The 19028-nt window shown below is 37.5% G+C and overlaps 1 protein-coding gene across 2 annotated transcripts in view; it reads right to left on the bottom strand.

Moving 5' to 3' along the window:
* Positions 1-2446: 2446 nt before the first annotated feature.
* Positions 2447-19028, bottom strand: part of tusc3 (dolichyl-diphosphooligosaccharide--protein glycosyltransferase subunit TUSC3) — a 79887-nt gene continuing 63305 nt past the window's right edge. For both annotated transcript variants that reach the window (XM_026170406.2, XM_080302788.1), the window contains 4 exons: positions 18169-18232; positions 14987-15061; positions 7114-7204; positions 2447-2746 (listed from right to left, as the gene is read on the bottom strand). In XM_026170406.2, the coding sequence (XP_026026191.1) occupies positions 2731-2746; positions 7114-7204; positions 14987-15061; positions 18169-18232 (246 nt within the window). In that variant the 3' untranslated portion in view covers positions 2447-2730. The remainder of the gene's footprint in view (positions 2747-7113; positions 7205-14986; positions 15062-18168; positions 18233-19028) is intronic.

The following is a 19028-nucleotide window of genomic DNA, read 5'->3' as shown; positions in this document are numbered from 1 at the left end:
TCACCTTTCATATTGGGTGGCTATGCGTATTACCATGCTGTTACACATATTTAGTTGATTACACCATGTCCTACCTGTAAAGAATAAGCCACTCTGTTACCTTTACTTAAGAACGTGTTCTGATGAACTCAAATACTTAACTGTGTATTTTGAAAACCATATTTGAGAAATGGAGAATGGTTCACTGTTCCCATGATTTAAAACAGAAATAGACAAGAATTGGAATATTTTTATAACATTTGTCAAACCCAGTCTATCTAAAGTACCATTTCTCTGTCTGCCCACACACAGCAGGTTACATAAATGGATCCATTGCACATCCCACTCACTGTTTTAGTGGGCAATACAAAAGTGAAGGAATTAAAAATGTATGTATTCTCTAAATGACCTATGCTTCTCACTTTCTGCAAGAAACATAACATTACTACCAACCATTCTTCTCTAAACTCAGTACACGAGCTACCATTTTACATTGGTGATGAGTTCAGTGGCAGTTTAAGGTATGTTTGTTAATGTATTTATTTACTGACTTAATTTTGGGCAGCTGGTTTGCCGTTTGTGTTCTGCAGCACACTAATCATTTTTGATGTTTATTTTTTTTCTATTACATTACAATCACAACCTTTGCCTTATTTCACCCAAGTGGTTTCAGCTGCATAACATGAAGTATAATTTAGCTGCCAGATGACAATATAGTATATACCCAGCAGCTAAAAGACACGTAGTCAGCATATTGAATATTTAGAAACAGCAGGAACAGAGACATTTAAATAACATATTTTCATCTTAGGTTAAGACAATATGTTACAGCTACACAGATGGAATCACATGGTGAAAACTTGAGCGAAACCCATCATCCTGAGTCTCAGCTACCAACAAAAGCTCAAAGCCCTAACGCCTCAATTGCAAATGACTTGATTTATTTATTTATCCATGTTAATCCATATAATGTTACACAATTATGTATCATTGTCATAAACTTACACTCTGGCCATTTTATTAGGCATAACTCTTAACACAAGATGTCTAATCAGCAAATGCATCAACTCAGTGTATTTATGCATGCAGACATGGTCAGGACAAACTGCTAAAGGTCAAACTGAGCGGCAGAACTGGGGAAGAAAGGTGATGAGAGTGATTTTAACTGGTGTGAATGTTGGTGTCAGATGGACTGGTCTGGGTATTGCAGAATCTGCAGAACTACAGACTTTCCCACTAAACCATCTCTAGGGTTTGCAGAGAAAGGCCCTATTAAGATAAGCCAGAGATCGGAGGAGAATGATGTAAATGCTTCAAGCTCATAGGAAGACAAAACAAATTTAAATACACACTAGTTCCAACAACACATTGACCCCTTGATGCACATGGGCTACAGGAGCAGAAGGCCACACCAAATACCACTCCTGTCAGATAAGAACAGGAAACTAAGTCTACAATTCACATTGACTCATCAACACTGGACAATCTAAGGAGCTTGGAAAGAAAAGTGTCTGGAATTCTTTGAGTTGCTTGAAGACGTTCCACCTCTCATCTGAGAAGCTTCTTCCGTTTTAAGGGTCAAATGGTGGAGTCCCAGATTTAAACCCAGTGGGAGTTTCCCCCCAAAGAGGGACAAAGGACCCCCTGATGATCCTCTACCTAATCACATGAGCCAAGGTGTGAAAGCAGGTGTGGGTCACAATCAGCCAGAGTTTCGGGTGAGCTCATTGTGAAACCTGGCCCCACCCTATCATGTGACTTCCTGAGGTCAGATGGCCCAACATGTGAGTGGGCGTTAAGGCATCTGGGAAACTCCCACTGGGTTTAAATCTGGGACTCTCCACCATTTGACCCTTAGACCTGAAGAAGCTTCTCAGATGAGAGGTGAAATACTTTAAGTAACTTAAAGAAGTCCAGACGCTTTTCTTTCCAAGCTTCTTAGACTATGATGACCTGGATGACTGAGAACTTTCACAGACAACACTGGACAATAGAAGATAAAGAAAAAAAAGTTGTTTGGTCTGATGACTCCTTAATTCCAATGAGTGTCGAAGCTGTGATGTTCAGATTGTGGGGACAGAATTTGACATGCAACTCCGTCATGCTATTGTTCAGTATGGACAATCAATATGGGGCTATGCCATAAAGAATTAAGGAAGTTCTGAAGGCAAAATGGAGTCCCACCCAGTGCTAACAAGATGTACTTAATAAAGAGGGTTACTTAGTCCATGTTACTTAAAAATACTGAATTGACCTAGAGATTTTGGCCCCATTTTTATCCCCATTAACCCACCATAAATCTTTCGTTTCCAGTTTTACTTTTAACAGCATTTTTGAAAAATATGGTTCAATTCATGTTTACAACAATATGTCACAAATGATTAGACTGCCACTGTCACTGGTCAGTTTATATAACCACATAAAAAACTTCAGCGCTAAAGAGTCATGAAAAAACAACAAAGATACATGACATGCAAAATGGTGCCTTTATTGTCCAGTGTATGAAGTGACAACCAATTCTTATTCAGCTTGCAGATTTAATGGTAGTAGTTAAGTAAAAACAAAACAAAAAAACCCCCAAAAAAAACAAACAACCCAAAAAACAACAACGACACATACACTAATAGAAACCAGACCATGCACTTTAGACTCAGTAGTGACACTGCCTCCTCTTCAAGTATGTTCTCAACTCCTCTTCTTCTCACCTACCACCTCTTCGACATTTTTTCTGGCTGCCTCTACTGTGTTTGTTCACTTAATAAGGAAGCTGTGAGACAGAGATAGATTAAAATAAGTAGAGAAGGAAAGAGGGTAGAAAAAAACAAGGAGAGGGAAAAATAAGAGATATAAATAAAGTATTTCTTTGTCTAACCTTGTGTTACATTAAAAACATTTTCGTGAAACACAAAGCTAAAAGGAAAAAAGAAAAACACATTTGGAGTATAAACTGTTTCTGGAAGCATGTAAACAAGAAACATTTCTGAAACGGATTTGCATTTATGAAACAGAAATCTAACTGATGAATAGTTGAATTAGCCCTAAACATTTCTGTATGCCACTCTAACATAACATGGACTTAAGAATAAAAACAAAGCCACAATCAGACTTAAGTAATAGGAATTTAAAACTGTACTGCCGTATTTTTCATAGATAAGGCACAGCGGATTATAAGGCGCATTAAGCGAAAGAAAACAGTCAGATAAGTCAAACTTTACTCAAATCATTCTTCTTGCTTCCTCCACTTCTGTACCATTGATTCATTAATGTTGAATTCTCTCGCAGCTGCTCTATTCCCATGTTGTTGCAGTATATTAATGACTAACCTCATATTGTTGATGGATTATCTCAGTTGTTCTCCTGACTGAAGTTTGGTCCGTTTACAGCATCCTACCATGCGATTGCATTTGTTGCTATATCATGTTTAGGTGGAAACTAGTGAGCTAACTTCCTGCTAACTTGTAACTCCGTTAAATTTAATAAATTCTGTTTTCATGGATGCCTGGATGTTAAACTTAATTGCTACACCTGGTAAAGTAACAACGCTGATCATTTTATTAAGGATGAAAGAATTTAGACAGATTTTTAACTCTCAGTGATGCCGCAGTGTTCTTTTGACTTTGGGACCTGAAGCGGCTGGAGTTTTGGACCCAGATTACTCTGCAAGGCTCCTGACTACGGTAGCCGTAATGCTCCGACAACCCATCAAGTGGTGCGGCTTCGTAGCTTACCAAAGTTGTGCTAAAACAGTTTTTGACAGATTTGTGAATGCTGTGTGCCACATAAAATCTCTTCGAGGTCAATAAGTACGACCAGAATTCATACATAAGGTGCATCGTCAATTTTTGAGAAAATTAAAAGATTTTAAATGTGCCTTATAGTGCAGAAAATACAGTATATGCGGCACTGTATGCAAAAATTGCCATAAATAATGCCACTTTAGAGACTTTTTTCATAAAAGTTTCTATCCTTGTAAAATGTTTTCATTTTTATGACATTTTTATATTTTAAATATAAAATATTAACTAATCAGTATATGACAAGTCCCAATACATCCATCCATATTTTAGCAACTTAAAAATGGACCCTCAGCTAGGCCTTTTGAGACTGTATTTTAAGTCAAGACCTTGCTACAGTCTTACAAACCACATCACATATATTTCCAGCGTATGTAAAATATTAGAAATAAGTTATTGAGTAACCAGTGGAGTCCAAGTGCATTTCAAAAAAAGAAAATGTGCAATTCCTTTAAACCCAACATTCAACTAGTACAAAGAAAACCCAACATTGAAAGTGAGAATCTTTAATAATACATGCTAATTCTGATGTACAGTGGGGCAAAAAAGTATTTAGTCAGCCACCGATTGTGCAAGTTCCCCCACTTAAAATGATGACAGAGGTCAGTAATTTGCACCAGAGGTACACTTCAACTGTGAGAGACAGAATGTGAAAAAAAAATCCATGAATTCACATGGTAGGATTTGTAAAGAATTTATTCGTAAATCAGGGTGGAAAATAAGTATTTGGACACCTCAAACAAGGAAAATCTCTGGCTCTCACAGACCTGTAACGTCTTCTGTAAGAAGCTTTCCTGTCCCCCACTCGTTACCTGTATGAATGGCACCTGTTTGAACTCATCATCTGTATAAAAGACACCTGTCCACAGCCTCAAACAGTCAGACTCCAAACTCCGCCATGGCCAACACCAAAGAGCTTTCGAAGGACACCAGGAAAAGTATTGTAGACCTGCACCAGACTGGGAAGAGTGAATCTACAATAGGCAAGCAGCTTGGTGTGAAAAAATCAACTGTGGGAGCAATCATCAGAAAATGGAAGACATACAAGACCACTGATAATCTCCCTCGATCTGGGGCTCCACGCAAGATCTAATCCCGTGGGGTCAAACTGATCATGAGAACGGTGAGCAAAGATCCCAGAACCACACGGGGGGACCTGGTGAATGACCTGCAGAGAGCTGGGACCAAAGTAACAAAGGTCACCATCAGTAACACACTACAACGGCAGGGAATCAAATCCCGCAGTGCCAGACGTGTTCCGCTGCTGAAGCCAGTGCATGTCCAGGCCCGTCTGAAGTTTGCCAGAGAGCACATGGATGATACAGCAGAGGATTGGGAGAATGTCATGTGGTCAGATGAAACCAAAGTAGAACTTTTTGGTATAAACTCAACTCGTCGTGTTTGGAGGAAGAAGAATACTGAGTTGCATCCCAAGAACACCATACCTACTGTGAAGCATGGGGGTGGAAACATCATGTTATGGGGCTGTTTTTCTGCCAAGGGGACAGGACGACTGATCCGTGTTAAGGACAGAATGAATGGGGCCATGTATCGTGAGATTTTGAGCCAAAACCTCCTTCCATCAGTGAGAACTTTGAAGATGAAACGAGGCTGGGTCTTCCAACATGACAATGATCCAAAACACACCGCCCGGGCAACAAAGGAGTGGCTCCGTAAGAAGCATTTGAAAGTCCTGGAGTGGCCTAGCCAGTCTCCAGACCTCAACCCCATAGAAAATCTGTGGCGGGAGTTGAAAGTCCGTGTTGCTCGGCGACAGCCCCAAAACATCACTGCTCTCGAGAAGATCTGCATGGAGGAATGGGCCAAAATACCAGCTACTGTGTGTGCAAACCTGGTAAAGACCTATAGTAAACGTTTGACCTCTGTTATTGCCAACAAAGGTTATGTTACAAAGTATTGAGTTGTATTTTTGTTATTGACCAAATACTTATTTTCCACCCTGATTTACGAATAAATTCTTTACAAATCCTACCATGTGGATTCATGGATTTTTTTTTTCACATTCTGTCTCTCACAGTTGAAGTGTACCTCTGGTGCAAATTACTGACCTCTGTCATCATTTTAGGTGGGGGAACTTGCACAATCGGTGGCTGACTAAATACTTTTTTGCCCCACTGTATTTCACAATAACAAATAAAACCCTAACAATGAAAACACTCAGAGATTGTGCAGGCATAATAATATTTCTTTGAATTCGGTGATTGAGGCACTTAATAGCAATGAAAGATCCATCGAATTGGAGGAATCGCAGTATGCAAACAATAGTGCCACAAACCTGATATTGAATGACGGCGCCTTAGACATGACTATATTAGAAACAGCTCTGTAGTAGAAATAACTAAATGGGCTCAGGAAAACCATTTCAATGAATACCATTCATTGTTACATCCATAAATCCAAGGTTAAACTACCAAACCACTCTATCAAATATAAGCAAGACCAGGCAATGTTGCTATCCCCTGTGCATTTAAGATGGGATGGAATGAAATGGAAACTGTTTTTATTGTCTAAATTGAAACAAAACTTGAAATTCATTTTGGAAATCATGGTCTCAGCAGACCTATAAAGAAAAGGTTTATCACTTTCATACCACAATAAAGTCTCAAGACAATCGTTATTATATTTGAACTCCATCCACTGAACTAGAAGACTACAATTTGTGTCTTTTTAAAGGAAGAGTTCATAGTTCAAGCTTCTATTATTGTAAAGTATCTGCCTTGATGAAGACCCCTTGACATCCTGTTCAAAGGTGAGTTTCAAGAGTTTCAACAGCTAGGGGGTTTGGCTGCTGTAATGTTTTAAAGCTGCTCACGGACGGGTAAACTGAACCCAAACTCTGAAGAGTTGTGGGATATTTTCCGTTAAGCATTAAATCTATTATTATGGTGACCTTTAGCACACAATGGAATCAAATTGCTGTTGGTTGACTAGAAAATGGGTTTTAATGTAAAAGTGTGTTCACTACATGAGACCCTTTGGAGAAAAAACCCCTATGACTTTAACTATTTAATTGAGGAAACTTTTGTGTTATACTTTGTATTGAATATACTGCCTCTATGACTGATTCTTTGGCTCTGTGTCTTGTATATTTTGGAGAGAGTATTTTTGATTGAATAGCTGTCTTTAAATCAAGGCAGTAATTTGAACTGATGGATCTGTTTTGGCTCTGATTTTTGCATTGTGAAAGCAAAAACTTTGCAGTGATTTTATGTCAGCTTCAGTGATTTTCAGATTCATTGTTTGCTTGTATATTGCGCTTGAATAATTGTTGAGCTGTGGTGGAAGCATCTTTACAGTGGTGTGTGGTTGCTATAGTTACCTGTAGGGGTATCCATGGTACTTCGACCTGAAGATGGAGAGCAGGAAACTAAAGAAAAACACCACCAGGCCAAGGCCAACCAGGCAGATGACTGCAAGAAGACAAAGACAGACTTGTTTTACTGTGCATTACTGGTTAGAAGTCTTGTGCTATAATATCATTAACAATATTTCATTACACAACGACCTCTAGATTTTAAGTTACTACAAGCACATTTTATTCTTGCACATTTTCAAATTCATGACACCCTAATATGTTCTTTTATAATAACTTGAAAAAGGCCTGAGATTATTGTTTTTCTTCTTGGTTAAAGGCATTCATTTCAAGCATTCCATGCCCAATATATACACAGAAGCAAGTGTTTCTCTGATCCATTTTCAAATTGAATATGCTTACAGGATTCAGACATAGCACACACTAAAAGCATCTTTTTATCTGCATGTTGGTAGTTTACATGTATAAACACAAATTTATAAGCGGCTAAACACAAAAACATACAACTCACTGGTAACATAACATGATAATAGAATATTACTAGAAAGGGAATATAAAACACAAACTAGACATTATGAAAAAAGTCTCCTTTAGCCTTTTTTCTTTAAAAATAATCCCTTAAAGTATGTGCTACTGTCTCTTTGTCGTGATAAACCCTGCTGGGTTACAGAAAATTATCTTTGAAGCCATTATCATCATATTTCCTCAGTGGCTATTCTAAAGTGAAATATACATAAGCATGACCTTTTATCTGCCGAGGAATTATCACTGTATGTGCAAGTGTATGAGTGTATGCACACCCCTGTGCAGTGGCTAATCCCTAAGAAGTACTGTGTTAAATTAAAACTGTCACCACCGACTGATATTGTTAATCAGGGATTAGGATGAGTACCTCTCCTGGAGACTAAATAGCGAGATATGTTCTTGTCCTTACACGGGGCACACACACACGCACGGGGTGTGCGTGCGTGTGTGTGCGTAAAGGAGAATTAGAGTGTTAGAGAACAAGAGGGTGAGTGTGGATGCACGAGAAAGTTGACATCAAAACATTTGGCTGGTAAAATATAAGATGTACTGTATAAGACTACATTTGCTGTTGTGATATTTAAGAGAGCAAGTGATATTGCACCCCAAATTCCCCCAAATCTGTGTAATAAAAAAAAAAGAATGCAATTATTTGCAAATCTTATAAACCTATATTTTTTCACAGAACATAGAAAACCTATCAAATGGTTAAATTGAGAAAATTTATTATAACAAAAATTTGAGCTCATGTTGAATTTTATGGCAGCAACATGTCTCAAAAAGTTTGGACGGGGCAACAAAAGGCTAGAAAGGTAAATGGCACAAAAAAAGAAACATCTGGAGGAACATTTTCCAGCTAAATAGGTTAACTGGCAACAGGTCAACAACATAATTGGCTATATAAAAAGTGTGTCTTAGAGAGTTTCTCATAAGTAAAGATGGGCAGCGTTTCATCAAACTGGAAAAAAATTGCATCTACAAATTGTGCAACAATTTCAGAATATTGTTCCTCAAAATAAAATTATCATCTATTGCAAATAATGTTATCGAACAGCTCTGAAAATATGCAGAAATCTCTGTGTGCAAGGGACATTGCCTGCAAACCTCTCACTCTCTGGTGGAGCTGCATTAGAAAAGCTATGATTCTGTCACAAAAATCTCTGCATGGGCTCAGAAACATCTACTGTATTGTAAACGGGTTTACATTACCCTGTTTTTACATTACTCTGATCATTTTGTTTATTCTACTTGCATTGCTCTGTCAATATATTGCTATGCTAATAGGGCACAAAACACTTTAACATTCCATTTGCACAAAGTACATTTTCAGTTATTTAATTTAAAATTTCAGATTTTTAATTTAAACATTACTTTACTTAATGTTTCTCTTTTGCACAGTCAAGGAGCCGTTCAGGACACACCACTCTTATGACTATGCATAAGACAAATAAAGAATCTTGAACATCTCCATCGCCTGTGATATCTCCATGATATCCACAAATGCAGGTTAACACGACATGCTGCCGTGTTCTCCAGGGCAAAGCTCATTTAAATGAATGGAGACAAAGTGGGAAACTGTTCTGTGGTTACATGAATCAAAAATTTGAAATTCATTTTGGAAAACATGGACCGAGCATACTGTGGATTAAAGAGGAGATTGACTATGCACCTTGTTATTAGCACATTGTTTGAATCTCTGATTCTGAGGGGGTGAATAAGTGCCTATGGAATCAGCAGCTTGCACATCTGGAAATGCATCACAAATGCTGAAAGGCACATACTGTATGTTCCTTTAAAACTTGTTCGTTTCCATGCATCAAAATTATGTTAAACCCATTACAGCATGTATCACAGCTGAACTGCTGAACTGACCTACCTGCAGTCTGGACCTTTCACCTGTTGAAAATCTTTGGTGTATTATGAGCCCCCCACCAAAAATAAATAAATTCAAGAAAAAGGTGGCACAACATTCATTTCCTACAATTCCAGCAATTGGTCTCCTCACTTCCCGGATGGTTACAGGCCGTTGTTAAAGGTGAGGGGATGTTATGCAGTGGTAAACATGGCCCTGTCCCACCTTTTTGGAGATTTGTTGCTGCCATCAAATTCAAAATGACTAAATTTTAAAATTTAAGCCTTCAGATTTGACATTTTCCATTGTGAATAAAATGATGGTTGAGATTTCCAAATCAGTGCATTCTCTTTTTATTTACGTGTTACAAAGTGTCCCAACTTTTTTCAAAGTGAGAATGCATACTGACGACCTAGTGCATTGACCACACGGTACAAATCACATGCTCACAGCACTGAAGACAGGGGACATCTGTCACAATGGTAAATTTAAGCTATTTAAAGGTAAACAGTTTTTTAACCTTAGTTTAAAAAAACTTGACAGTGTTTTTCTCATTCACACACACACACACACACACACACACACAGCAGCAACTTGGGATTCACTGTTTTCCCCAAGAGTAAGGGGAGAGGCTAGAGACTGAGCTGCTAAGACTGCGAGTGGTGGAGAATCCCCTCTACCTTATGTTCCTTTTGAGGTCAAATAAGGAATATACTGATGCCCAATTGATGAAAATATCCAAGTACTATATTACAGAAATGTGCTACCAAATGACTTAATTGAAAATAATGTATATTTTACATAGTCTGCACAGAAAGTGCATGTGTCCTTGCTCTTCCAGGGTTGCAACATCCACATATACAGTGGGAACATCAGAACGTCTGTGTATCTTCATTAATTAAGTAGAAAGGGATGCATTTCCCTTACCTCATCAATTATGACTGAGAGATCTTAGTATGCATCCACGGATAATGATACACACACGAGGCATGCAAGTATGCCAAGTGATTTATGACCTTGGCGAAATGACAAGTTGTTTAAACTGAATGATTTCCCTCAGCGACAAAAGTGGTAATCCCTCTTTTGACTGTATGACTTGGCTCAAATCACAATATATTGGCATGGTAAAAATAAATTTACATTTCCCAAGCAAGAGGAAGTCAATAAACATATTAAGTTAAGCCTATTTAATTAGGAGGAGAAAATGAATAGACTGTAAAGCTAAATGATTCCTCATGTTTTCGGCAGCCAATTGCTAATCAAAGAATAAACTGTGAAGTGACTCCATCAGAAGATACAATCACACATAAGTCATTGACTTTACAACAAACCAAGCAGATAGAATAAAAGCCTCCTCCCCCATTACAAAAATATAATTGTTCACAGTGATTTCTTTTTGTTCACTAATATATTCTTTACTGGGGTAGGCTGGGGACAAACATCTTGGCTGGGCCAAACCAAATAATGAGAAAAGCTTCTTTATCTATATTACATGTGGATAATTCCAAGTCTGACTTAATAGAGTGACAGCAGGGTGTTGTAAAGAGACAAATGGGAGAGAGACAGAACCACTTCATTCTTCAGACACATGCTACATACACCTATTTGTATTTTTAAGGAGAAGCATTGATGCTGCAGCAGTGTAATGGCCCCAAACAGACCTCGAACAAGCTAAAAACCGAAGAGGAGTCAAATAAGTATTTGTCTTTTGGGAACAGCTGAAGTCAAGACAAAGCTAATTAACTATTTAAGCTCAAGAAACTACGAAACACTGCAGTACTGACTGGATAAGATACATGATCAGGTTTTGCACAAACTCTTTGCTGTCATTAGACCAACAATGTTGCCCCAATTTGATAGCATATTATTTTTATAAGGCAGATGATCTCCTTTGGTGACCCCTAAAGGTAGCAGCTAAAAGACAAAGGAAAATCAACCCCCCCATAATTAACTTACATTTGAAGAAAACAATATTCATTTTGGCAGTGTATACCTTTAATTCAAAGTTGGCATCACCCCATTTCCTGTACTGTGTTCCATTTTTTCCACCCCCTCCTTGAATAAATCCCAATCTATTAAATGACTTTGATACGCACGTGTTTTTCTGTAAATTGCATAGAAGATTTCTGTAAGCACTAAAATTATTGTGTTTCATTATAATGTAATCCTCATAGTGTGGTTCCTTTAATTTATGTAAATTAGTAGGTAGTATTTCAACAAAAGAGGCTGAATTGAAGTAGTCGATATACTAAAAATACTGCTGGAAATTATGGAGTCCTCTGCAGTGTGCGCATAATATGTCGTCATTTTACAGGTGATAATTAAGTGTGCCACCTACGCATGTGTGTGTCTCTATGTATGTAGAGTGGTATGTGTTTGTGTGATATTGGAAAAACAAGTCCTGATGTTGTTAAAAAAAATATTATATTTTTAAATGTCAAGCTTTAACATCTGAAGAAGTACTCAGGGTTGATACTCTTTCCCTTAGATATTTAGAGTGATCATTTAATATGGGACCTCACAAAGACAAGTGAAACACTTTTTTGAGTTGGTTTTTCATCACATTAACTCTAATTAAATCCCCTAGTGTGTAACCGTGTCTATGTGTTTGAGGTAATTACCAGAGAGGTCATCTAATATCCATCTCCTGCCATAATCTACAAATTATCCTCAAACTCTTGTAAAATATTAAGGGCTGTTTAGAGGCTTGCACTAATTTTCTGATATGATACCCAGTTTGAAGCATGCAGTCTGGTACAAAAAGTACCAGAGAGGAGAGCTCTATCTTAAAATGTATTTATTTAAAGTAAATATTGCAGGTGTAAATATTATGATAACTGCCAACTATTAGATGAAACCTAGGAGAAAGACATGTAAATTACTTCCATATTATCATCAATTTAATATGCATATTTAAGCAAATACACACATTAGAATGAAGTAATAGTGACAATATGTACATATACTTAATATGGAATTATTATAGTCAAGTGACCACTTTGCATCTGTAATGTGTCACAATCATAAGACTCCCAGACATTCATGTGAGGTCAGGGACCATAATTTCTTCCTAAAAACATGCTCCACTTTTTAGTACCACACCAAACCAAAGGTATGATCAAGGTGATTAAATAAATAGTCAAATGTGTGCACACCAAGCAAAAGTCCCCAAGGGGTGAAAAGTGAAGCACACATTATAATGTATTGCCAAAAATTGCAACTTCTCTAATCGCAACTTGAGGATGGCTGCAAAAGTGAGTCAATCTTCAGACTTCTGCTTTCACTGCAAATAAAATGGGTTCATAGCCTGGTGCAGACTGGAAGTGTTACAAGCATTTTAATAAAATTACTAGAATTATATTACAAATAGCATGGAAAATTATGGTTCTTAGCACATCTAAGAAGTATGTGCTTAAATTTTGGTAAGCAAAATTGATAAAATCCAAGCCTCTAATCTAAATATTAAACTAGTAGCTTTAAAAAACGAACACGGCTGCAGCCAAAACATCCTTTTTTAGTCTAAAACCAATGATTTACCTCATGGTGCGCGTTTAAAGCCAAGGGGTTTATTTAAAAACGGCTACATCCATATGTAGACTAGAAACCTGTATAGGAATTTCTTTTACTTATGTATTAATCACATTATTTTATTGTATGATGCCTTGGTGCAACTGGATTTTAACAAGTCTCACACTCATACAGTAAGACAAATGGTGGGGGTCTAGTAAGGAAGTTGGGGGAAGCAGACAGCTACACAGGAAGAATCTTTTGTCTCTTTGAGGACTATGGGAGGTAGCAAGGGAGTGTGAACCTTAAGGTGTGAAACAGCTGTGTGCTGCCTTTTGTTCCCGGAGAAGGTATTTAACTGAGAGCCATACTAGGCTCAGGGGGACTCTGCTGACCGTCTGCCCCACGGTCATGTAGGCCAGTGGTCCCCAACCTTTTTTGCGCCACGGAACGGTTTATGCCCGACAATATTTTCATGGGCCGGCCTTTAAGGTGTCGCGGATAAATACAACAAAATAAAACTAGTACCGGTACCGAAAAAAAGAAGAATTATTCATAACACATGTGAAAAGACCCAGGAAAACCGAGTAAACGATAAAAACGATAACAAAATAACGCTGAAGACCGATAAAAACCCTGAAAACTATACATTTGACACCTGAGCCTCAACTCTCGCGGCCCGGTACCAAACGACTCACGGACCGGTACCAGTCCGAGGCCCGGGGGTTGGGGACCGCTGATGTAGGCTCTCCACAAGCTTGGTTGTCTGTTCTTTGTGTGTTTTGATTAAAGAATGTTAGCTACCGCTCACCGCTCGTCTGCAGGCTTTATTTAATGGAAAACTTCCACAACAAACCTAAATCTTAAAGATTAAAGGAGTTACAAATTGTAATCCCAGACTCGCCTTAAATGTGATCAATGAAGTGCCCTTTACAAATATAATACAAACTGATCAACGTTTACTATTAGCCTCTACTCCACCTGACATGAAGTTTCAGATAATTGAGTGTATCATTTGACTATATATATGTCCAGAATCAGGTATGATATAATCTTTATTTTTTTAATCTCATAGTTTGTGCTTTGTCCTAGTGTCTTTATGTCTTTTTTTTAAACTTCACCACCCAGGTGGTTACAGCAGATGGCTGTCCAACCTTGGGTCTGGTTCTACCATGTCTTTGTGTTAAAAGGGACTACTTCCTTCCCACTGTTACCGAGTACCTGCTTGTAAAAAAGCCTACTAGTTGGGCTTTTCAAACTAATATTGCATTCTTTTACCTTGAAGTGACTGTTGTTTTGAAGTTGCATCATATAAATACAGCTGAACAGAAATTCTATTGATCCTGCTCTGGTATAACCCATGCTCTTAATAGTTGTGTTATATCGCTGGGGGAATGTGTATTTTTAAATTATTCTGAGCGTTATTATGTGAATCTATTTAGCATTTTACGTACATTAATTTAACTTTAATTGAATACCAATAATTTCCGTAAAACGTTTCCCACAACACTACTTTTAACAGTTCTCAAGTTAATACTTTTTAACTTTCAGGTCATAACTGAACTGTGGCATTAAACTTCTTTACTTGCAAATTGCATAGTTGGTGGCTGCATAATTAGTTGCTGCTTAGTAAATCAGATGTTAATTTCAGACAGACTGCGAGTGTAAATTCAGTAATTATCAGTATTTTTTTTTCCACCCATTGTTAATTGCAAAGATCATAGACGGATCCAGCTGAATACCATTAGCATTTCCATTAGTTTCTGTTTATGTGATATTCATGTAGATTAAGAACATATTTTGCATGAATGAGTTTTTTTCTATAAAGTCACAGAAAATTAACTTTTCAAGTTTATTAGTGATACCTGAAATATATTCAATATAAGGGATGCAAGTATGCCACAGCTCCAATGTATTTAGTTTCAGTTAGACAGATACATATGCACACACACACACACACACACACACACACACACACACACTTTGTCAACTTACTTCTTCTCTTGCCAACATCTCCCTTGGAGGTGGCAGCTTCATTGAGAAGCACCATCCCCATGGTGATTGCAGCATCTGGGGCAAGGTTGTCAAGGAAACAACAGACTCGTAAACACGAAAGAAGAAAGTAGAAATTTATATTGAGAGAAAGGTTAGTTAAACTATTAATTTTAATGACTATTGTGGTGTAGCAAACAGAACAGTCTATAGAACAATGAAAAATCTAAAAGAAAGAAAGGATGTTATATATTAGGGCTGCAACGATACACAAAATTCTTGGGTCGGTTCGATACTCTGGTGTCACGGTTCGATATTTTTTCGATACAAAAAAATGTTCATGCCTTTTTAATTTGTCATTTATTAAAATTATAAATATATATTTTTAACTCAAAAGTACAGTTTTTAAATGTAATGTTGCTGAAACAACAAAATATATAAAAAATAAATAAATCTATCTGATCGAGAAATCACTCATCTTTGGAAAAGAGAGTTTATTACAGAGAAATGGCTCTTTCCAAAATAAAAGCTATACTATACGCTTCTTCTGGGGTATATTCTCAGCAGCATATTAAACATATCAGGTCCCCATAAGGAGAATCATGTGCTAATGGCTGTCTAAATGACTCGGGTAAAGTTTGTAGCATGTGCGCTTGTTGTTTTTGTCTGCTTCCACTTGTCTTTGCACTAGGATGATGTCGGTGTAAATGTGCAGTCATATTCATTGTGTCCCCACTAGTGCTGTCAGTGTTAATCTCATTAAAATGACATTAACACCATAATGCGGCAAATCTCTGTTAACGAGTTACCGTGGATCGCCCCGTGCATGGGGGTGGACGGCGTCAACACGTTAACAAGCTAAATGCGCATTGCGTGGCACATCCGACATACTGTTTTACTTTTGTCCATGACGCGCTTACCACCAGGGTCATACTTCACATGAAAACCAAAATAGTTCCAAACGCCAGATCTGAATGAGGATGGAGGAGGTTCAATTTGCCATGTTGCAACAAGCTTAACTTTTGTCTCGCTAGCTTGCGCTGAGCTCAGTGGATCTGCGCTCGACAGTGCAGCCTTGGCGGAGTCTGAGTCGAACGCAGATTCACTGAGCGCTTAACACAGACAGCATCGTCAGAAGAAAAGTTGATAAAATAAATTAAAAATTTTGTATTGTTAGATACATATGCGTACTGAACCGAAAGCACTGTATCGAACGGTTCAATATCGATACGAGTATCGTTGCACCCCTAATATACACATATTAGGGGTGCAACAATACTTGTATCGATATATATACACACACAAGAAAATAACATAAGAGTAATAAGAATAATAACATAGCTAGTATTTTTGAACAACAAGTCTTTGTCTGTGCTCATGTAGAACATGCATAAAGTGAAATTATTAATAACACACAGCTGCAGAAAGACAAATCACTTTAATCCTAACTGCAAAAAGTAATTTGCAGTTAGGATTAAACTTTAATAATTGTGAACAATTCATACAATACTCATACAATATTGTAAACACTTATATATTACAGAAGCAAACATTTTTTCATTCAACACCTGAGCTGTTTTTAAATCACTTCAAGCACAGGCTCACATGGCTTAGGGCCTAATTACAGATTCTTCTCTCTAGCATGCTCTGCATACAAATGCACACAACTAGGCAAAGCCTGATGGGGTGCACAAACAAAGACTGCCACATGGGAACATACAGGGGAAAAACTAAGGTATTCTCTTGATGTTGGGGTAAAAGATATGGCATGCTGGTGCGACACAAAGACAAGATCTCAAAGTACAGCAAGGTGGCTGTTTGGGTGGCTATACAGAGTGTCACAAAAATTATTATAACTATAGACCAATCTGCATTGATATAAAGTTTCCATCATGTCAAAGCAACCACAGCTTTTTCTCTTACAAGGAGCAACTGAACTTGAAAAAGACTGTAGCAGGGCTGAAACTATTAAAAAAACAAACCAATAAACAAAAAAACAAAAACAAAACAGTCCCTTGGCCTGCAGGCATCCTACACCCTCATCAGTCTATAGTAACAAACATTATGAATATGTGAACCTTAGATTATGAAATAAAAAGCATATTAACTATGCAGTAGCTACCTGTAGGAGAGCTGCTTTAGAAACACAACTAAAACAGGTCTTTGTTTGTTGGATATTTTTACTTTTAAATTCTTTGCTTTGTTTAAAGAATATAAAATGTCATTTTGAACAGTCACACCATGTTTGATAAACAATATAAAGCCCTGGAAACATAACAAATTAACACTTGTTTAACACTTCATTCGCACCAATATTAGTTGCAACTTTAGTATAACTAATAACCACCAAGATGCTAGACAGTCTACAAATTAATAATACCATCAAGGAAACATTTAATTGAGTATGGTTTTGTAGCTTAATGTGGTAACTGTTTCCGCATGCATAAATTAAAGATTAAGCAAGATTACATTCTTCTATGATGCTCATAAAATGTGCTCACTCCACCTGCATTAACAACAAAGGTAGCTGTGTTACCATTTCAGCAGGTGCGTATGTTTCATTTAGGTGTAATCAGATGGGCAGAAGATTGACAAAAAAACCCAACAAAACCCTGTGTGACCATGGACAAATAAATATAGCTTTGCAGCAGGTGTGACCTTGGACCTGTTATTTCCTATGGGGGTGAACAGAACAGCTAGGAATGAATGGTATCATTACCCACACACATACAGAAGCCCCACTGCAAGTACACATGGGTATACAAGCAGACAGAAGTAAACAAATACAAACAGAAAAATATATCCTGCCAAACAAGACCCCAAGAAAATACATGCAAAGACACACTCAATCATGAGCTGTTGGAATTTGGAACAAATCAGGCAAGGAGAAAAGTTGAAAAGAGGACAACCCATTGTCTTTGTATTGTGAATTTCTTCAGTCCAACAGAAAGGCCTTAACAGAGATTTTTGACTTTGTTGGAGGGAAAAAAGTCAAATAAAAACAAAAGGGAACACTCTTTCAAACATAAAAAGTTCTCAAAGGTGCTGTGGGTGAGGAAATGGTGATTTAAAGGAATCTGCTGCCAAGATGAGCTGCTGGACATTTCATGGAGATATATTACTCTAGATGATTAGCATTTTGCAACATGTGGCACACAAACAAGAACAATTTAATTAAAGGATACTCAGAAGAAGGATGATGTGAGACTCTGCCACAAACTGTGCCTGACTGCTGCCATGAATATAACTCTGGGGGGGAAGAGAAAGAGAAGAAAACAATGTCAGTTAAGAATTTTCTTTTCAGCGAGTAATTCAGTCACTAACAAACTCAAAAACTTCTATAATAAACAAAAGGACACGGTGGGATTGTGGTTCTGGAATTATTTTGTATTACCACACAGTAATGCTACCAGTTCTTTGAAGGGCTAAACTGAATCATCAGATAAAACCACATTCATAGTTTAGCCTGTTTAAAACTAACTTCAGTTGTGTTCCCAGACAGCAGTTGTATACTCTTTCTGCAGTGTCCATGGAGCGTTTCTACCAGCTGGCAGTGTATTATAAATGCACTAGACAAACAAGCAAATAAACCTTAAAAATAATTGAGTAAAATCTTTCCCAATGTGACGTTCTGAGGGTGGCATAAAATGCATCATAAACAGGACGAACAGGATTTTAAGAGACCCGTCACTAGTGTTTTAATAAATGAATAGAAAGCGGGGATCTGAGTGGAGAAGTAATTGTATTTAATTGTATAAATGTGTGTTGCTTGAGTATGTTTCTAGATCAGAATTCATTAATGTGCTTGTTCATATGACTCAAGCCTGAGGAATTATCCATGTGGTGTGTAGGTGTATAGAAAGGGTACATTTTTCATGCAGTGGGCAGAGAGGTCAACCTAAACCTACATTACCGATCACACACACATACACATATGATTGCTCTGAATGAGAATTGGTATGTTTTATGCAGTCTGCCAAAGCTAAACTTCCCACTTCAGTACAATCTTCTCTAAATGTTGAATTAATTGTACTTTAAAATCTTT

This window comes from Astatotilapia calliptera, chromosome 6, assembly GCF_964374335.1.
Source record: "Astatotilapia calliptera chromosome 6, fAstCal68.1, whole genome shotgun sequence".
In the NCBI taxonomy this organism is placed as follows: domain Eukaryota; kingdom Metazoa; phylum Chordata; class Actinopteri; order Cichliformes; family Cichlidae; genus Astatotilapia; species Astatotilapia calliptera.
This window is presented reverse-complemented; position numbering and strand designations above follow the sequence as displayed.